Source organism: Bufo bufo, chromosome 7, assembly GCF_905171765.1.
Source record: "Bufo bufo chromosome 7, aBufBuf1.1, whole genome shotgun sequence".
Lineage (NCBI taxonomy): Eukaryota > Metazoa > Chordata > Amphibia > Anura > Bufonidae > Bufo > Bufo bufo.
The window spans coordinates 174,397,660-174,420,262 of NC_053395.1; the positions used below are offsets into that span (position 1 = coordinate 174,397,660).

At 42.5% G+C, this 22,603-nt stretch overlaps 1 protein-coding gene across 2 annotated transcripts in view; it reads left to right on the top strand.

Moving 5' to 3' along the window:
* NCKAP1 (NCK associated protein 1) overlaps nt 1–12,576 on the top strand; it is a 119,209-nt gene extending 106,633 nt beyond the window's left edge. For both annotated transcript variants that reach the window (XM_040439388.1, XM_040439387.1), the window contains exons 25-31: nt 676–758; nt 4,139–4,219; nt 6,107–6,200; nt 8,224–8,340; nt 8,441–8,550; nt 8,936–9,025; nt 11,554–12,576. In XM_040439388.1, coding sequence (XP_040295322.1) covers nt 676–758; nt 4,139–4,219; nt 6,107–6,200; nt 8,224–8,340; nt 8,441–8,550; nt 8,936–9,025; nt 11,554–11,670 — 692 coding nt within the window. In that variant the 3' untranslated portion in view covers nt 11,671–12,576. The remainder of the gene's footprint in view (nt 1–675; nt 759–4,138; nt 4,220–6,106; nt 6,201–8,223; nt 8,341–8,440; nt 8,551–8,935; nt 9,026–11,553) is intronic.
* The last annotated feature ends 10,027 nt before the right edge of the window (nt 12,577–22,603 follow it).

Sequence of the window (22,603 nt, forward strand, 5' to 3'; positions counted from 1 at the left end):
CTCAACCCCTGGCTGAACACATGCCCATAGCCGAGGACCCCCGTTAATAGGTGCTGCACTCAAAGCCTGTATTATGACATTCCGATATGGCTCATACACAGCCAAACACCAGCGCTAACAGGTCCGAGTGCACAAGTTAAATACATTACCAATAGAACTTTGTTGTTTTGTAGTTTTTAACGTCCTTCAGCTCTTATTGTTTCCCAATCAATCGAACATGAGGAATACATTTTCATTAGATATATATTGATTAAAGGGGTTTTCTGACATTTTGTTATTGAAGTCCTATCCTCCGGATCGGTCATCCGTATCTGATCGGTGGAATTCCGCCCCGGGACCCCTACCGAGCAGCTGTTTGAAGAGGCTACGCCTCCCCACAATTTACTCAGCACAGTGCCTCACATTGTATAGTGGCTGTGCTTGGTATTGCTGCTCAGGCCCCTATACTTGAATGGGACTGAGCTGTGCTTAGGTCATGTGACCAATGAACGTGACATCACTGTGGTCATCACAGGGCAATACTTGTAATGCACTTCACGTTGGGCAAGATGAGATTAAAAAATAACTCTAACTGCCTTTAACGTAATCTCTGTGTATTTGGGCAGTAAATCATGTACAGGTCATCGTTTGCTTTCTCTGGGCTTAGTTTGGTTTTGTTCTTTTTTTCCGTTGTAGCTGTAGACAGTGTCTTGAAGAGGATGACCATCATTGGAGTTATATTGTCCTTCCGCTCACTTGCACAGGAATCCCTCAGAGATGTAAGCATTCAGTTTTCTGTTACTTTTTTACTCCAGTCTTTCTCATCATGTCTTATAACCTGGCCATACACATAAGATGTATGTCAGCCGAGCATTATATATATATATATATATATATATATATATATGTGTGTGTGTGTGTGTATGGCTGTCCTTACATGTCATATACCTTTTTCTAATGGTGACTCTCTGTGTGGGAAAGCGCATACACCAGGCCGTAAAACATCATCTCACCTGGTCCTGTCAATCAAAGTGCAGAGGGCACAGCAGTTGTAGAGAGAGCAGAGCCTCTAGGTGTAACGTCAACGCCCCCGTTGCTCCTAGAGGCTCATTTGCATATATTAAAACATCATTTTTCTCAACAATGCAGACACATATGAACATGGGTCCCACACAGATGTCTTCAGCTGCCAAGTGCACATGTAACAGGTCAGCCAGTGTCATAGGTACAAATCTGCTGACAGATGCCTTGTAGAGATGTGTTTAGGGTTATATCATCCAAAGTCGCTTCGTTCAAAACTTCGGAATAATTACTGTGCGGAAAAATTAGCCGAAAACCACTTTAAACTGAACTCTGCTTCGGGTCCGAGGTACTAGTCTGAACCAAAGCAGAGTTCGGTTTCTAAGCTCACTTCGCTCAACACTAGTTATAGTCTCAAGGCGTCAGTCTAATAGTTGAGGGTCTGGCGGCAGCACGGCAAACATGGCGAGAGGCGGCCATAAAAAAGCCGCAGCATGATGTAGTTTTATTCTTGCCGCCTCTCTGCATGTTTGCCGTGCTGCGGCTGGACCTACAGCCCGTCCCCATTATCGTGAATGGGGCCGTATGGCAGACTTCCGGCGGCACGGTGCACTAGCTGCAGCACGGATCCGGCAGGTTGTTCCCCCGCCGAGACATCCTGCCAGAGAAGGCTACCACAAGTGTGAAGAAGCCTTAATGCAGCCACTGTATAGAAGTGAGTGGTTTACATTCGGCTTGTTCTGTCATTTCTACTTTCTGAGGGTGGGCATCAGTTGGTTCATTATGGGGGCACCTGTTATGTGTGCCACAGAGGTGTGCTAGCCACTCGTAGCAACCTTAAATTAAATTTTAACTATGCTAGAGCCTTTTTTTTAATATGATGTGCAGAGCCCACGTGAGCCTTGGGAATATTGAGCTTGTGTTAGCAACATCTAGGTCGGAGTTCCCATTCATTGCCTCTACATGCAGCTCTTTTACATTTCAAAATGGGTCACCCCATCAGAACCCAACTGCTTTATAAGTCAGTGGGGTCCATCAGGCTCCGCTGGTGTCCTCGTGCAGTGGATCCGGCACAGAGTTATGGCTTCCACTATTAATTCAGCCACAATGTTGGTGTGAACAGAGCCCCAGAACAGACTTTTATTTCTCCGAGGTTCTCTCCGGTCTAGCAGATTCCCAGTCCTGCTGCTCATTGGCGGCAGACGCATTGCTTTTGATGTATAATTGAGACTTTTCGATACGGCCAGGTGTATAATTATACAAGTTGCCGTTTTCTCACATATATCAGGAACAGAACAGACTCCTTTTGATGCCTCAGCTGTTCCGATTTGACTCATCCTCTTAAATATTACAGTCTGTGAAGTGTTGAAAGGCTGTGCTTGTGATAATGTTTCATGCTTGGATGCCATTGTTCTGCATCTTGAAGGCTTCCCTTTGCCAGGTTGTTACATTAGACATTCTGGCCTAGTTAAATCTCTGCGGAATTGATTACTCGTTCATTGCAATATTTATATGCACAGATACTTCATGAAGGGGTCCTCCGAGAAACACATACAGGGCATAGTGTAGGGTTTTCCGCCGTCGGACTACAGCTGCTGTGAATTGGGCTGAGCTGCAATATCAGAAAAAGACCCAAAACTCACTAGTTAAAGGGCATCTGTCAGCAGATTTGTACCTATGACACTGGCTGACCTGTTACATGTGCGCTTAGCCTCTGATGGCATCTGTGTTGGTCCCATGTCCATATGTTTTAATACATGCAATTGAGCCTCTAGGAGCCATGTTCTTCCTGCCGTAACTATCACGGCTTCTAACAGTAGACTACGACTGGTGGCAGTTGGAAGATGGAACTGAGCATGTGCGACCACCTCAGTAGGCGGACGTGCACTTTATTATACAGATTACACACCAGGGGGCCAAATTATAATGAAGTGAACAATATCTCAAAACTGGAGCGTTCTTGTAATAGAGCAATTTACGAAAGTAACTAATTTTTCTTGCTGAATTATATTAAAATAACATTTAAAGGGGTTCTGCACTTTGTTTTGACTGACTATCTATCTTCTGGATAGATCATCAGCATCTGATCGGCGGGGGTCCGACACCCGGGACCCCCGCCGATCAGCTGTTTGAGAAGGCAGCGGCGCTCCAGCAGCGCCACGGCCTTCTCACTGTTTTACCGCTGGCTGAGTGACGTCACGACTAGTATCACTGGCCTGGGCGGGGCTAAGTTCTGTTCACTTGAATGGAGCTTAGCCCCGCCCACGCTAGTTGATACTAGTCGTGATGTCACTGGCCGGCGGTAAACAGTGAGAAGGCTGCGACGCTGCTGGAGCGCCGCTGCCTTCTCAAACAGCTGATCGGCCGCGGTCCCAGGTGTCGGACCCCCGCCGATCAGATGCTGATGATCTATCCAGAGGATAGATCATCAGTTAAAGCAAAGTGCAGAACCACTTTAATGGTAGTACAGCCTCCCGTTCCAGCTCTGGTGCTCCCAGCTTTGTATACTTGTATACAACAATGACGTTGCCATCTACACACTGCAGGCAATCACTGGTCTCAGCCCTCTCATACTGTACATTGGTGAGGGCAGCAGTCACGTGTGTAGACAGGCACATCATTGCTGCACCCAAGTAAGCAAACCGTGGAAGGCAGGAGGGCGATTTTGACACGTATTGGGTCTTTTTATTAGTTTTTGTAATTTAGCTAGATTTTGTCTAATCTTGGACAACTCCTTAATAATTGTATGTGTGTATGTGCACGTGTTACTTGGACTTTGGATTACATCTGTCCCTTGGAAAGTGGATCAGTTCCACTGCCCCGGCAAATAGAAGAGTTATATAAAAGAAAATACTAGACCCAGGGAGAATTATTCGTGCTCATACACTTTAACCATTGCGGGTGATATCAGGCATTGTGAAGCTGAGGAAAAGATGATGTATAAGAAATAACATGTTTCACAGCTTTGTGGGACCTTTCATCTAGTTCTGCGCTGTGAAATCTCCAGACCGGCCTCTCCTCTATTTATCTGACAGATCATGTCTGGTATTATCGGAATTACCTGGTTATTAAATGCACCGTAAAACCTCTTATCTGCTGATGCTTGGCATTCTGACATAGTCTTCAATTTCTCTTTCAGGTCTTAAATTACCACATTCCTTTCCTTGTAAGTTCTGTTGAAGACTTCAAGGATCACATTCCGAGAGAGACGGACATGAAGGTAACAACGCTCTTGCATACAGTTTCCTGCCCCTGGTTAGATGTTACACTGCAACAAAGGGTTAACCATTTGTCATACATTTAAGGCTACTTTCACACTACCGTTCAGAGCGGGTCCGTCTGATGTCTGCCCAGACGGATCCGCTCATATAATGCAGACTTGGGATCCGTTCAGAACGGATCCGTCTGCATTATATTGTTGAAAAAATTCTAAGTGCGAAAGTAGCTTCAGACGGATCCGTCCAGACTTTACATTGAAAGTCAATGGGGGACGGATACGTTTGAAAATTGAGCCATATAGTGTCAAATTCAAACGGATCCGTCCCCATTGACTTACATTGTAAGTCTGGACGGATCCGCTTGCCTCCGCACGGCCAGGTGGACACCCGAACGCTGCTTGCAGCGTTCAGGTGTCCGCCTGCTGAGCGGAGCGGAGGCTGAACGCTGCCAGACTGATGCATTCTGAGCGGATCCGCATCCACTCAGAATGCATTAGGGCCGTACGGATGCGTTCGGGGCCGCTTGTGAGCCCCTTCAAACGGAGCTCACAAGCGGAGCCCCGAACGCTAGTGTGAAAGTAGCCTTACTTTTACTTTGTGCCGGTCATCTAATAAACCTGATCTCTAGATTACTAAAGGGTCATAAATGCTTATTGAAGCCACATTCTTATCAGTAAGATAAGAATTGAGCTATGATGAGTGTTTATAATGTCAGAGAGCAGAGATGAGAAGCCCGTCAGGTGAGCTGGCTGACGGAACAGTGAAAATTCAGATCCTGCTATTAGAGAAGGCTGTACAAAGACGGTGGTTAAGAGACAAAATGAAGAAAAAAAATTTGTTCAAAATGAGTACAGTGCAATAATAATAATATATATTTTTTTTTTTAAATGCCCCCATAGGTCTACATAACCTTTTAAGGATAGATGAAAAAGGCCTTTTCTGAGGAAACCTCTTTAAAGAGGACCTTTCACCGGTCCGGACATTATCATCGTATAACTAGCGGGTTGTGTAGGGCATGTTTCAGGCATGTTACTATGTTTTCTATGCACTGCTCCATGCCCCCTCGTCCGCAGCTTTCCCGCCTGGTATGTAAATTCATACAATCAATACAGGGAGGAGGAGATGGCCGCCTTTCTCAAGAAGACGCCCATTAAGTAACGCGGCCGTCTCCTCTTCTCTGTATTGATAGTAGGAAAAAACATAGTAAGCGCTGTAACATGCCATCAGTATGCCCTACACAACCCGATAATGTCCGGACCCAATAAAGGTCCTCTTTAAAAGCACCAATGTCGTAAAAAGTAAATAATATAGTAAAAAGTGATCTTTTCCTACAGTAAAACCTTCAGTAATACTTGGAAGATTATTCTAAGGAGTTATATGTGCCCAGACCCAAGAGAAAGTCAGTCCTAAGCACACATGTAAGATGCAAATTTATCTAAAGGTTTGTGGCCAGGATGAGTTTTTTTGATTATTAGAGATGAATGGGGTATTCTTGTGCCATAATTGCCCGTTAGATGCAGGTGGCATCTCTGGGACCTGCTGCTGTCTCAACAACGTGGCCCCATCTTGCGTCTGCATAAAGAAAGGTGACCATGCACGGCTTTCTACATTCTCTTCTATGGGACTTTCAAAAATATCCAACTAAGTGTCCTTGGCTATTTGGAAGTCCTACAGAAGTGAATGGAAAGAGGTATATGTGGTCTTCTCTCTCTTGACACAAGACAGGGCCACGTCCTCAAAATAGGAGCCGGTGCCAGAGGTAAGAGCTGTTGGACATTTATGGCATATACTGTGAATATGCCATAAATGTCCACATGAGAGGACTACTTTAAAGTCTGCTACACTGCGGAATATGCTGTAAGATTTTGCTTCGCTTCTTTGTTTTTCAGGTTGCAATGAATGTCTACGAATTGTCATCAGCAGCCGGCTTGCCATGTGAAATAGACCCAGCCCTGGTTGTGGCGCTGTCGTCTCAAAAGTCTGGTATGTCATTTACAGTGCTGCGCCCTCGCCTAAAAATGACAGTTACTTGACAACTGTCATGGCACACTGCACCAGACACCACCTTTCACCACTCGCTACTTGGCTAAGCCTATATGATCGCTTCCCTGTAGCTGTCCCCTGAGTACTCTAAATGGAATGTGAGGCCATAAACCACAGGGGGGGGGGGGGTCATCAGTACAATGCAGCCATTAACCCTTTGAAATATTAAGCATGAATATAGAAACACAGGGAGTCAAATACAAATGACTTTTATTAGTTTGTCAGTACTAGGCCTCATGCACATGACTGACCGTATTTTTATCTGTGTGCTATCTGCATTTTTTGCAGATAGACCACCGACCCATTCATTTCTGTGAGACCATACATCTGATTTAATTTAATTTAAAAAAAATTTTTTTTTTTAACAACTGATCCATTTGGTCGTTCTGCAGATTTATAAAACATGCTCTGCTGTTCTTGTCTGTTTTTCCGATAAGAATAGTCCTTTCGATGATGAAAGTGAGAAAAAGCTTAATGAGCATGGAAAGCATCTGTTTGCCTACTGAAATACAGATCCGGTCGTGTGTGTGAAGGCCCTGATCATCCAAACGCCCACCTGATCTGAGGTCTGAGGCTTGGGGGTCTGATGAAATAGTTTTTTCTTATTTTCCTCATCCATATCCAGGTGCATCTTATGGTCTAATGGCTAGATTAGGTAAAGAAAATAAATGACATACAGTAAATGTTTTATAGTCAATGCTTCATATATTTTTGAATGTTCTAGCTATTACCGTATTTTTCACTCCATAAGACACACCGGACCATAAGACGCACCTAGGATATGAATAAAGAAAATTTTAAAAAATGCTCATCCGTCCTCTGTATCAGACCCCCTTTCTGCCTCGGACCTTAGATCAGACCAACATCATACCCCCATTCCTCTTCAGACCTCAGATCAAACTTTTACCAGATCCCCAAGCTCCATCACACCTCTGTATCACCCCCCGCCCCCCAATCCTTCTTCAGACCAGACCCCCAAGCTCCGGCAGACCAGAATTTAACTTGCCTCTCCTAGTTCGGACAGCGCTGACACTCACCGCTCCCTGGTCTTTTGCCGGCCTACCGCTGCACTGTGACCTGACGTCACACAACGTGCTGGCTCTGTAGCTCAGAAGACCAGTGAGTGGTGAGTACAGCCAGTGCTAGCAGCGCTACACTCACTGCTCCCTGTGCCTCCTGCATACTGATGACTGCTTCTATAATGAAAGCGCTCTTTACTATTTGCTTCATAAGACGCACTGCCATTTCCCCCCTTTTAGACCCCACTTTTTTGGGGGGGCGGGGAGGCCATCTTATGGAGTGAAAAATATGGAATTTCTTTAAAAATAAATTTCTTGGAGCCTCTATATAGGAGTGACTGCCTTCCTTTCTCTATTATCTGTATAGTACATTCGGGTGTGTGAGATAGAAGGCAGTTGCAATGGATGGTACTTGATCAGTGTCAGAAAAGTGTCAGATTAAGTCAGTCTCCAAGATGTGATGGAGTACAGCCCCCTCCACCAGAGACCAGAGAGTAGCATGATTGGAGTCTCATCTGTATGTGTAGTGTTGCTCAGCAGTCATTAAATCCCTTGTCCTCTGCTGACTATGTCCCAGTCTACACTGCAAAGCTGACAAATCAGCTGCAGAAAATGGGTAAGATCAGCCTACTATGACTGCTCTAGTCTGTGTGAAAACTGGAATCTTTCAACATTTCTTGAAATTTTTTATACGAGGAGTCACTAATTTAAAAGGAATGTACCTTAAGAAACGTATGCATTGTTTAAACTGATGGCTGATTTAGTTTTTATGGCGTTAAGAAGTCACTCTACATTGTCAACTCGCATTAAGGGCTCTCGTGGTAGTTGAAACGAGAATCTCCTGTTTCAATTTCCTCTTATTACTCTTAATTGGAATTTATAACGTGGCAGACATGGCACTGCACTTGCAGAACCTGAAATATTTTCCTTTTGATTCCCTCCAGAAACCATCAGTCCAGAGGAGGAATATAAGATTGCTTGTCTTCTCATGGTGTTTGTGGCAGTTTCTTTGCCAACCTTGGCTAGTAACGTCATGTCACAGTACAGCCCGGCCATAGAAGGTATCGTAATGTTATCCTGCTGATATCCAGTAATCCAGCAGGCTGGGCTGAAATACCTAACAGCTGTACACAATCTCACCCGTTTGCTTTTGGTTCTTAGGTCACTGCAATAACATCCATTGCTTGGCAAAGGCCATCAACCAGATTGCCGCAGCCTTGTTCACTATTCACAAAGGGAGCATTGAAGATCGTCTTAAAGAATTCTTGGCCGTATGTATATCTCGCCTTTGGGACGTTTGACTTTTTCTGTAGTTTTTGTTATTGGGTGATTTATAATTGCTGATTTAACCACAGTCATTTGATATGTAGGACATTGATTTGTATGTGTTGGGAAGATTCTGGTTCCTTGAAAACATTGGTTGTCCTCATTTCCTCGTGGTCCCAAAACTTATCACTAAGATAACAGTGTCTAGGAGGTCCGCTACAGGGAGGACTTACTGTCTTTGTGGCTACTTGCTGCCCTAGAAGCGTTGCATTCCCATGGGGTTAAGTACTGCAGCAATGGCTTGTGGCCCAGTGTTAGTCACAAGGAGATATCATGTCTATATGTAGGAGTCAGAGGACATACTCCAGTAATCTTGTCTTTTTCCCACAGCTTGCATCTTCCAGCTTGCTGAAAATTGGCCAAGAGACAGATAAAACAACTACAAGGAACAGGGAATCTGTTTATCTGCTGCTAGATATGGTAAGCCGAGGAGCAAAGAAATACATGACGTATTGCCTCTGCAGATATGGCTCCCTAGAAATTGCGATTCTGGTTCGATTCTTTCAATTTTGTCAGGGATGTCTATCACGGCCCATCATGTTTAGATATAAAGGAGCCTGAGAAGTCTTTTTACCAGAATGGTGCACAGCTTTATTTATGGTGGGAAATGTGCAAAAAACAGTAGCTTGTTCTGGTCTTTTATGTGTGGGTCAAAATGTTGCAGCAGCTAGTTCCAGTATTGCCACCAACTTGGACTTCTGTCTATGATCTCACCTCTGACCATTCTTGGTAGCCAAGTGCCAATTCAACTTAGTGAAAAAGAGCGCAAAACCAGATTTTAAAAAATGCAAGCACAAAGGCCAAACAAAATGGTACTTGCCAACGCAATGGCAGGTTACAGTACTAGTCTAAGGCCTCTTTCAGACGATTGTGTCCTGTGCGGAAATCACGCGCCGTGTGTGAGCGTAGTTTCCCATTTTGGACACTGCTAGTTTTTCTGTAGCGCACAGCATTATAATGATTTATAATGCTGTGTGTCTCTGTATAATCTTACTTCTACTGAATTATACTGACACTATTATGACAGTATAATGCTGTAGAAGTAAGATCTACTGCATCACGGAACGCGCTCGTCTAAAATTAACCTAACGCAGTGTGCAGAGAAGTCACAATTCTCTCTAGAGGAGTGGGCTCCACTGAGGGATTGGCTGGATTTATGGTCGTTGCCACAGTATGGCAAAACTCAATGCAGTACTTGTCCTATTCAGAGCATGGGTCATCAGTATCTGATCGGTGGGGGTCTGACACCCATGACGCCCAAGGATCAGCTGTTTGAGAAGGCACCAATGCTTGTGGTAGTGCCACGTTCATGTCTGCTCACCAAGCACAGTGCCGTACATTTAATAGCGGCTGTGCTTAGTATCGCAGCACAGCTCCATTCCCTTCAATGGAGCTGAGCTGTGCCTAGGCCATGTGACCGGTGAACGTGTCGTCACTGACCTAGGGAAAGCTGAGAGAGGGCCGCGGCGCTACTGTGAGTGCTGGTGCCTTCTTAAACAGCTGATCTGTGGCGGTCCCAATTATCATCTGTTAAAAATCTCGGAAAAGCCCTTTAAACTCTGCACACTGACATCAAGTCTTCCGTGAAAGGTATACTGTCGGAGGAATTCCTTATTTCTCTGATGGAGGGATCTGACATGTGCCCCTCTCATGTCTCTCACTGACTCCCATTGTAACAAAAAGTTGTCCACTGTATAGGAAAGTGCCGTCTGCGCAGTCCTATGCAGGAGATAAACAGGTGTACCATGCTGTATTGTGCATACCACCTCAACCGAGGCAAGCACTCTCTTTCTGGCCTATTCTGGCGAATTCAGCCCTATGGATACATTGTTCTGTAGGGCTCTAATGCCATGTGCACAGTCAGCCTTAGTCAGATACAGAATATAATCGGCAAATTATCCTTGCAAGCCCGCTACTGGATAAAACATTCAATTTTAACCTGCCATTGCACTGGTAAGTAATTCACACTTATTACTTCCCTGTGTATTGCATTTATTTTCTCATGTTAATTCCATCTTTTCAGTATATTAAAGGGTCTGACTCCCTTCAGCAAATGGCATTTATCATGTAGAGAAACAAGGCACTTAGGCCGAGTTCACACTACAGTGATTTGATCAGTTATTTCCATCAGTTATTGTGAGCCAAACCCAGTGGTGAAGCCTCCACAGAGATCAGGTGTAATGGGAAGATCTGCTCCTGTTCTGTGCTTTTGACCGACACCTGATCAAATAACTGAAGTGTAACTTAGCCTTACTAATGTATTGTGATTCTCCATCTTGCCTCCTTTGCTGGCTGGATACATTTTTTTTCATCATATTATACACAGCTCATTTCCAGGGGTTATGGCCACTGCTGCAACTCCGATACGAGGTGGTTGGGAGTGCGCCAATGGTCTCGGCCACCAGAGGCCAGCGCTTTTTCCTATAGCATGCAAGCACGACCACCACTGATGGATTGCAGGGTGGTCATAACCCCTGGAAGACAGCAGTGTATAATGTGAAGGAAAAATGAATGAAGCGAGCAAAAGAGGCAATATGGACAATCACATTAGTAAGTGCCTTGTATTAACTTACTCTACATGATAAATGTCATTTGCTGAAGTGAGACAACCCCTTTAAATAGCCTTTACTTTTAGTCTGCATGAGTCTATAAGGTCCTGTAGAGCGGAGCCCTCTGGGGAACCTTGTATGACATGCTCACCTATATGTAGTATCACATTGAGATGTTGGCTACCCACAGCTTCACCTGGTGATAACTGGGGTTTCAGCTGTTGGACCCTCATCAATCATCCTCATTTAGACTCCTCGGCAGGTCCCCACTTAGAGAAGGCATTCGAGATAACTGAAGATTTTAGGTTTAAAAAAGTGAAAAAGACCTCATTATTGTTCTTTGAAGCCATCCTGTTTGTATTTAACATTGACCTATCTGTATTTCCTAAAAAAAAACAGATTGTGCAAGAGTCACCATTCCTGACCATGGACTTGCTGGAGTCTTGTTTCCCATACGTCTTACTGAGAAACGCTTACCATGCAGTTTACAAGCAAAGTGTCACATCCTCTGCATAAATCTTCGCTCCTTGAAAACATCGCTCGTCATCATCTTCTGAAAACTGTGGAGTACTTTTTGCTTTTAAATGGTTTGGAAAAGATAAAAAAAAAACAAAAAAAACAAAATGGTTTTGTGACTTAAACTCTTTCCCCATTCCATTGTATTTTTGACCAGTGGTTCCTTTATGCAGTCGTTCTACCAGATAAGCTTGGTTGGTTGCACTTCACTACAATATTAGAAAATATATATATAATAAAATCGATAAAAAAATATAAAGTAAAAAAAATAAAAAATATTTTGTTTCTGGACAGTTACATGCAAGGAATCAACAATAGGGGGACAAAAACACAGACACTACTTTTTGGCTGTTTTGATATTTTGATCATGCAAAAATATTGCTTGTTTATTTCAAAAATGTATTTAGTGATTCTTTTAGATGGTGGTATAGGTGACATACATCTGTGTGTAAATTATTTCATATAGGGAGAATTATAATCTGTACCTTTTTATGTTCTTATCGATGCCGGTTTGGACAGGTGGTTCTGTGATTTCTGTGAAGTAATTGCATCATTTGTTTCTTCCTCAATGCCCTGCCCCCACCCAATGCATCTTCCTTCATATCCGAACAAAGCGACGGAACATTTCTCGATGAGACAGGACTCCTCCCTGGTATTTTAAGCAGCAGCGAATCTTGTTTGTAAAAAGCATAGTATAACTTTTTTTTAGACTAATTTCCACAATGCTATGGTGGCATTAACATTACCATTGTACCCTGCTATATGGTATGATAAGACATTCTTATGCATTTATCAAATGTTGATACATTGTTTTTTTTTCCCCTTAACCACTTTTATATGTTTTAACTTTTTGGAAATTCAAGTGTACCTTCCATAACATACAATAAACACTAGACTGTATCGAAAGACATTGTCTGCTGTATGTGCACTCCTAACATTTTCATTAAGAGCTCTTCGGCAGGCTGTTCCGGCCGGAGCTCTCTTGATGTAACGCAGCCAGATGTTACCGCATGCCCTCTGGCCCCTATTGGCTATAATGGGATCCGGCGGTGATCCAGTCACTACTCAGCAAACGTGGATGGCCAGGATTCAGCCGGACAAAAAACACTTCTAGCTTTGTTTTCTGGGGAGAAAGGTGTAGCATGAGGTGCCGTGGACTCCTATGTCCGCGATTGAGGTTTTTCATGTAGCACATGTACATGGAGTCCAGAACTCAAGTCAGTTGGTTACAACGAGGTATTTTTGGTCACACTGCCGGGTATGTGTGGTTCATCGTTCTGGCACAAAGCAGATCATTGGAGTCTAGTGAGCCATGATGAGTTCTGGGCCTTTCAAAAAAAATACAGAAATGAATCACTAGGAATGTCAATAAGTAAACCAGTTATATACACTGATATATTTACTTGTGGGTGAAATTTCAGGATGAACCTAAAATTCACTCTAACCTATTACAGGTGAACTTAATGTCACCTTCTCTAAACTTTTGAATGCACATGTCCAACTGTTCAATGTTTCACAAATTTTTGCACAACTTGTTGTTCTCTAACAAGGAGCAAAATTCACCACAGGTGTTTGATCCATGAATCGCCCAATAAATTTCCTGGTTCAATTAGAATTGCTATTTATACAGTCCTCCTCATCTTGCTGTTCACATTTTGAAATCATGAGACCAAGATGACACCTCACAATTGATCAACAGTACCTGGCCATTGCGAGGCTTCAAGCAGGATGTTCTCAGACGGAAGTGGCCACTTAGCTTAGAGTCTCACAGAGTGTCATCAGCAGGTTGTAACCGATACAGAGAGACTGGAAGTCACAGAAAGGCATGGGCCAGGGAGCATCTATGCTGGACGAGGGACCAGTGGGCCTCAGTGCTGTTCACTGATGAAAGTCGATACACACTGAGCAGAAATGATTTCTGCTAACAATGTTGGAGACATCAAGGAGAGCGCTATGCATCAGTCACTTGTCACCAGATGAGCCTTTGGTGGTGGTGTTAGTGTGGGCAGGTGTGTCCAGTCAATACAGAACTGCCCTACACTTTGTGATTGGTACAGTGACAAGCCAATATTACGTGAATAACATCATTAACCCAGTCATTGTGCCTCTGCATGAACAACACAGGCCTAATTTCATCTTCATGGACGACAATGCGCCAGCTCATCGAGGTCACATCATTAGGGAATGGCTGCTGGAAACTGGGGTACCTCAGTTGGAGTGGCCTGCACTTTCTCCAGACCTGAATCTCATTGAAAACCTAAGGGATCAGCTGAGTCGTGTAGAGGCTCGTAACTCTGTACCCCAGAACCTCAATGACCTGAGGGCCGCCCTTCACGAAGAGTGGGATGCCATGCCTCAGCAGACAATAAGTCGACTTGTAAACAGCATGAGACATCGTCGTCAAGCTGTAATTGATGCTTAAGGCCACATGACAAGTTTTTGAGACACTGACATTTTGTGGGGGTATACCCACCACTGGTGTTGGCTTTTGTTTCAATAAATTGAAAATAGTTTTAAAAGGGGAAATCACCATTTCTGCTACTACTTAAATGCCCTACTATCCTGATATAATATCACTGTAGCGTGAACTTTTTACGTTTTCCATAAATTTCACCCGAAAGCCAAATATCCCTAACTTTTTGTGAGTAGTTTATATACAATCTAGAAATGAGCAAATCACTTTACATTTAAAATATGGTAAACTAGTGAGGGAAACGGGGCAGAGAGGATAACATGGGCGGTCCCCTGGTGGACTTGCCCACAATCCTTTGCAGTCCGCCTGACAGTCAATCAGGAAGATGGATAAACACAATTAAATGTATTTTAGGGCATCAATTACAGTATATAGTTTGGTCGCACCCAAGAGACATGTAATTGCGCCTGTATTTTTTTTTTTAAAACCTTTGCAATTTTTCTACTGTATATAGGTGGCCGGTTAAGTGTATTTTAGTGTCAGATGCAGTTTATAGTGTATTATAGTGTAAATATTTTATTGCATCATTTTCAGTGTATAGTGTGATCGCACACAGGAGACATCCAGTTAGGCCTGTAGTTTTTTCCAAAAAACCTGTTGCAATTTTTCTACCATTTACACACTGTAATTGCGCAAATAATCTTATTTTAGTGCGTTAGTAGCAGTGTATAGTTTGGTCGCAGCCCGGCAGTCAGTCCAATTGGGTCTGTATTTTTTTTTCTAGGTGCTCACTGAAAATAATTAGATGTGTATACGCTGTAGGGATTCGTCTAGTCACTGTGTATACACAGACTGTATTATTTAAAAAAAATCCTTTTGCAATTTTTCTACCATATATAAGATTGCAATTAAGTGTGCTGCTATTACCCCTACATAACTGCACATCTTTGTAAGGTTTGACACCCACACTGTACTGCTGCTCCCAAAAAAAAAATATGTGGACGCTTGTTCAGAACAAGCTGTTTTTTCCAATACTAGCACGTGACAATATACAGGACCTCCTCATTTCTGGTCCACAAGTGATAGGAAGCAGCTGGGATGGGAGCCTTGGTGCTGGAATGGAGGGGAGTTCAAAGCGCAAGTGGATTTTTTTCTTTTTTCAGAAAACATTCCTGACTGTCAGTCACAAATGCATTGCAATACCGGATCCGTCTCTCCGGTTGTCATCCGGAAAAACTGATCCGACATTTATCTTTTTCACATTTTAAAGGTGTGCAGACCGCAAAACCGGATCCGTTTTTACGGAACACTTGGGGCTGGATCCGGCATTAATGCATTCCGGCAAGTGTTCTAGAATTTTAGACGGAGAAAATACCGCAGCATGCTGTGGTGTTTTCTCCGTCCAAAAACCGTACAGTGACTGAACTGAAGACATCCTGATCAGTGATGGCCAGTTCGCATTGTTCGCCCGCGAACACATGCGGGCTGCCATCTTTTCTCACAAGTCCGGCGAGGCACAGGTAAGCCCTTACCTGTGCCGCGAGCAGGTCTGAAATCAAATGCGGTCACCGGGAGCAGGCAGTTCCGAGAACAGCCGCCGGGGGGCCTTCATCGGGCTGTTCTCGGAACTGCCTGCTCCCGCTGACCGCATTTGTTTCAGATCGGCTCGCGACACAGGCACAGGTAAGGACTTGTGAGAAAAGATGGCAGCCCGCATGTGTTCGCGGGCGAGCCCGCATGTGTTCGCGAGCCCCTAGGACGGAACTCAATACCGAAAAAGTTTAACGCAAGTGTGAAAGTACCCTTAAAGCAACATTATCCATTTTGACAGACGGTAGTAAAGTTATCTAGGTGGATTAAAAATGTGTCTTTTTTTTTTTTTTGTGTGTGTGTTTGATGCTTTTTTTCTTTTTGCCGCTTTCGGGGCTCTTCTTTGTTTTAACAGAGCAGACTGGTGTAGTTGGTTCATTTAATCTGAAAGCTGACTAGATGGATTATTCTTTGATCGCAACGGTTAAAACTTTTCCTCTGGACAGTTCCCAGTCTGGACATTATACTGCGCTCCTTCGTGAATTTTATGTAAACACTTAACAGGGTTTTTTTTATGATGAAAGAAAAGCTGCTCTGTGCTCATCCATTATAATAGCTTCTTGTGTTCAAGAATGAGGGAGGGAAAAAAAAACCTCTGTGGGGTGAGATGGAAGTAATACAGGGTTACAAATTGCTTTGATATTGCCCTTTGTCTAATACATCAAACTATGGCTCCGGTTCAGCACAAGACCAAACATTTGCCAGCTGATTAAAAAGAAGATTGGAACAGTACAGAGTTGGCTTTAAAGGAAGGGACTCTGAGCAAAGCAGAACCACACAAAGTGGTCAGTTCATCAGTAATTGATGCCTTTATATTACTTCCAAGGCTCCAGGTCCATGTGGTATTGGTTACCGTTACAGCTTTTCTCCATTTTGAGGTTTTTGCATAGTTTTATATATATATTTTAGGCTACTTTCACACTTGCGTTTTTGCCTGATCCGGCAGGGTTCAGCAAAAACGTTTCCGTTACTGATAATACAACCGTCTGCATCTGTTATGAATGAATCCGGTTGTATTATCTTTAACATAGCCGTAGTGAATGAGGGACGGATCCGTTTTCTATTGTGTCAGAGGTAAATGGCTCCGTCCCCATTGACTTGCATTGTGGGTCACGACGGATCCGTCTCGCTTCACATCCCATGACTGAAAGAAAACCACAGCTTGCTGCGGTTTGCTCTCCGATATGAGAACGCGACTGAACAGAATGCCTTTTGGAGCACTCCGTTCTGTTAAGTTACGTTTTGTCTCCATTGACAATGAATGGGGACAAAATGGAAGCTTTTTTTTTCTGGTATCGAGAACCTATGACGGATTTCAATACCGGAAAATAGAAATGTTAGTGTGAAAGTAGCCTAATCTGACAGCTTATTATCCATACTGCTGAAAAACATTTACATTCTAATTCTTTTTATCTATCCAGATGGTTGATTTAAAACTGTATTTCCCGCTACTGTACGGGGTATTAACATTGATACCGGTTTGGAGTAAGGGGGTGTGTTGATTTAAGTGTATAGATATTATCATTTCTAATCAAAATTGTAATAATTCTTTCATTATTTCCCCTATTTAATAACTTGCCCCTCTAAATTCTTTCCTGTGATTGAGAGAATATTTTTAATCCTGCACTTATAGCTTCCTATGTGCCCATACTTTACCTCTTTGTGGCTCCATATATTTATTTTTTTTGATGGGGCCATAATTATTTTTTCCAACACATGGTATGCATGTATTCTCCCTTTCATGCATTGGGGTAAATAGGGTGCTTTCAGATAGTAACACACTTTTTTTTTTTTTTTAAATCTGTTTTTATTTTCTGATTGAATTTTTTTTATTTTATTTTCTGAACATGATTATGAGGGCGGCTATCTTGCCTAAACTGTTCTCAACATCATTTACAAAGCATTAAAAAATTTCTTTACGGCAGCCCCATGGTCCATAGACACAATGGTCAGGAGCGGACCTCAGTGACTTCTATGGGAGAGTCTTCTAGGCTGTTCTGTGACCTGTGCAGAGGTCATTGTACAAGGAAAGAATAGATACGCTCTGACAATCACCTGTTGTGAATGGTGGATCCTGTCTTATCTATACACAGAGGTGATATCTCCTTATCATTACAGGCAGGATTAGAATGAGTTAACTGCAGTAAAGTGATCTGTACAGACCAAGAAGTGGTGCTAATTATTAGGCATAGTGGCCAGTGTGAAAACTGCAGGATTTTTGGTTTTAGTTTGAATATAAAAAGGGACATGGAAAATTAAAAATAACATCAAAGATTCTTTAAAAATGTTAATTCTAAAAAAGATTTGAACAGCAGGTGATTTTCTATTGACACATTCCCTTTAAGTCCTCATGCACACAACCGTATTTATAGTCCGCATCCTACCTGCAAAAAATGTGGATCGGATGCGGACCCATTCATTTCAAGGGGGCCATAAAAAAAATGTGTACAGCAAACCGTGTGCTGTCCTCATCCGTATGTCCCTTCCAACAGCCAACAAAAAAAAGAGAGAACATGGAAAGGACATTTCTATGGATGTGGAAAAATGGCAGCATGCACACAGCTGAAATCTGGAAAACCCCTTTAAAGATGTGCTCAAAACTAGTAGGTAACAAACAGAAAACTGGTTGTCCCTTTAGAATTACCTCCTTACTGAGCAGATCATTCTAAAGTGCGATCACTGCTTGTTGACAAACAAAATCTCATTATCAATTCCTAGTGAGAAGCAATATGGCTGCACTTCCTGTCATCAAGCTTAACCACGTGGCCACCACAACTTAGAAATACTCCAACTTCTTTCAAAATAGAAGAAGATTAGTACAAGGCTTTGGTTGCTGCTCCAGCTTCTGATCTCCTCGTATTCTGTATGTCCAATTTTATATATTTAGTGAAAATTCTCTCTAAACCAATAAACAGCTTAAACACTTTAAAAATTCTTAAGCTTCCATAGAAACATGGAGAACATTTTCAGATTCATATAAATATCTCCAAATACATATCCCTCCCCAAGTATATGTATTATTGAATCATCAAATAAATAAAAACCATTTATCTACAATTAGCAGAACCCTATCTGGATTCACCCATCTCTCACATTTGAGAACTGAACACAAGCATCCCTATGACCAAAGGGAAAAAAGCCTATTTAACTTCAATGTGCAGCACATCATGTTCAGATCATCACGAGGCTTACTCCAAACTAATCTTCAGATGGTATTACACTCCATACAGGCTTTCTAAAATATATAAAGATTCCCACAATCTACGTTGGTGAGGCTGTAATCAAGTCGGCACATTGCTACATATATTTTGGGAATGCCCAATTATTACAGGTTTCTGGAAAGAAACTGCCCTTTCAATCTACTCTTCACTTAACATTAATCTACCATTTAACCCTGACACTTTTTTTTTTGTTAAGACTTGTTATCAATAGGTACTCAGTCCCCCAAAGGACTGTTCTCTGTCATATTTTAACAGCCTCTCTCCAATGTATAGCGCAAAATTGGAAATCTTTGTCAACTCCTCACATGTCTTAAATAATAAGGAAGGTAAATGTCAATTGTAGCTTTGAAAAAATAATTGCCAGAAGCAACAATACACTTAATAAATACACAAAAAAATTAGACATCATGGTCTACATCAAGGTACTTCTCGTTATTAGACAGTATTAGGTTGTGATGTACGTTTTCTAAGTTCTCTCTAGTTACCTATCTTTTTGTTTATTTCATCTCTACCCTCATCTACCAGTTTATTTTTTCTTCTACACTTTACATACAGTACCCAATACTTTTTGGCCACACGAAGCACCAAATAGAAGGTTGCTTCATTAAAGCACAATAAAGAATAGGATGATGTTTTACATAAAATGTTATCTAAAGAATTGTATTATATTGGAATTTATATTCTCCTTTGATTACCAGATTATAATGGTATTCTGCTTGACACTGTAACCAATCAAACTGTATCGTACTTTCTTTAACCGTTTGAAAAGAAAAACTCAATAAACTATTGAAACAGAAACATTGAGAACAATAATTATGTTCTCTGAAGAGTTCATTGAACCCGAAATATCTTTTTAAGGTTTGTCAAAATATATGCAGTGATCACTTGGTGGGAACTTGGAATTTTTCCCTATATTTTATTTTACCATTAAATGAATGTCTTCATTAAACCTTTCCGCTCTTCTCCTCTAGATCCTCTCACTGCTCTTCATTCTCGTTAAAATATTTCAGATTTTTATAACATAAGAACAATCTAACTTGTCTATGACCATAAGCCTTTACATCCTGTGACTTGGAACAGCTGCTTTCCATAGATTCCTGTACATGGCATATTATTCTCCATGGAATCCAGCAGGACGCTTTGGGGTCAGACCTTCTTAAAGCAGTAACTCTCTGACATGTAAAGACCTAGAGATCAGATGGTTATATTTATTTAGCATTAAAAGAAGGTCATAGGTTGAAATGCACAACTAAACATAAGGGGATTCTCTTTTTTTTCTTTTTTTTTTTTAATCTTCTTGTGGGGATTGTCAATTCCTCTTAGAAAGGCCCTATGCACATAGTATTGAACCGTATGGCGGCACATGGAAGGCTGTATGGTTCAATACTACAGAGATCTAACCAGCCCACGTGCCACTGTATAGTGATCAGAATAGAAATGTATTGTAGGTGTATTCTCCAACCGGAATATAGTGTTGAATCTATTTTTATTGAATAGAAAAAGAACACAACAATCATACATAGCAACCAAGACATTGTATGAAAAGTATATCTCCAATTCCATTTCCAAGACCATGTAAAACATAAAATAAAGTGCACAGATGGATTCAGAGACCACCATATTTCTCTGGGACGCAACCATGAAGACCAGAGAAAACAAATGCCATCAAATAAATGCTAAAGGAGAGGTTCAGCAATATTAGATACATACAGTACGATATGAAGAACCTTGACTACTGAAAGGGAAGGCAAAAGGAACTTAGGACACAATCCTGAGATACTCAGTGATGGCGTTTTGAACAAAGGGCTACTAATATGTAACTCTTAAGTGAAACAGATTAAATCGTTAACCTAGGAGAGACAGGGGGACAGACAAGAACAAAACACGACGAAACAAAAGACAGGGGAGGGAGGGGGGGTGGAAAGTAGGGGGGGGCGGGGGGGAAGGGGAAAGGACAAGACATCATATCACGTATCCCAGGTACAGTCACCTGAGACCAACCAGGTTTGAAAACGAGAGGAGCTCCTAAATTGATTCCAAGGTTCCCAGGTTAGTGCAAATGTTTGGACTTGGTTACAGGCCTCAGCTTCCATTTCTTCCATCCTGAATAAGGCATCCAGGGCACGTATCCACGTAATTCTCTGCAAACTGTCTGAGGATCTCCACTGGCGTGGTATGATCTGTCTCATAGAAAGGACAAATGTTTTAAGTACTCCCTTTTTGACATGTTTGATCCTACCCGGGAATATAGAGAGCAGGGCAATCAAAGGGGAGGGAGATATAGTAGACCGGTAAAGTGCATTATACAGAGAAAAAACATCTTGCCACAAAGGGGCGACCCCAGGGCAGTCCCACCAGATATGTAGCATGGAACCAACCTCTGAATGGCACCGCCAACAGGTGTTGGGGACCGATGGATAAAAATGATGCAACTTAACCGGCGTCCTATACCAACGAGTAAGGATCTTATAGTTCAACTCCTGTAAACGACAGGACCTGGATGATTTATGCGTAAATAAGAGGGAACGATTCCATTGCTCAGAGGACAGGGAGAACGTCAGTTCACTCTCCCAACCAGAGGCAAACCCAACACCTCTCATCTGTTCAACGAGTGATAGGTCCCCATCTCCACCGGCACCCAGCAAGCCATATATCAAAGAAATACCATGATCTGGGCCTGTGTTGGCAACACAGAGCTTTTCAAAATTTGTCAGAGGGGCAGACAGCTGCGATCCGGGAGCCAGAGAGCCCAAGAAGCTACGAAGTTGAAAGTAGTGGAACCAGCGGCTCGGGGAGTTTTGGAATATGTGTGATAGATCCACGAGAGGTAGGAGCCCTGAGCTGTTAAAGATGTCCCTAATTAGGATCCGGGGCGGGGGAATTGTGCGGAAGAAGGGGAGATTCTTGATCTGTGAGGGGAGGCCAGGATGAGCCACAATATGCGTCAAAGGACCCGGTGCGGAGATTAACTTGATTTTGGAGGCAAATCTACTCCATAGTTTGATCAGGATCTGAAGTAGGGGAGAACAAAGAGTATGTAGAAGGCTATTTAGTGTTGCTATAGGGAGCCAAAATATCCCAGGTACCATATGGGGCTCGAGGGTGTGTTCTATGTCTACCCAAAGTTTCAGAGATCGTTTGTGTATAAGGTCTAGAACACAATTAGAAATGGAAGCTCTAAAATATGCCTGGAAGTCAGGAAGGCCAGCTCCCCCCACACTCTTCGCTCTGGATAAAACTCTGTAACTCACCCTGGCCTTAGTGCCATTCCAGATAAACCTAGAAGCTAATGACCGCAATTGGGCAAAAAAACTATTTGGTATAATACACGGGGCAGTCTGGAACAGGTAGAGGAATTTGGGTAAGATATCCATCTTTAGGGCATTTATTCTACCAAACCAAGAAATCTGCAGGGGGGACCACTTCTGGAGAGAAGCCTCTACCTTCCTAAATAAGGGTTTGTAGTTCATTTGAAAGAGGAGATTGGGGTTTGCTGGGAGGTTAATGCCTAAGTGGCGAATCGAGTCCGAGGCTACTTTAAACGAGAAGCTTTCTTTAACATGAGAAATTTCCCTGCGTGGTAACGAAATATTCAAGATTTCAGATTTCTGGATATTAACTTTGAAGTTACTAAGCCTCCCAAATCTCTCAAATTCCCGCAGGACCGAAGGAAGGCCTATTCTGGGGTCCGAGAGATAGAGAAGCAAAT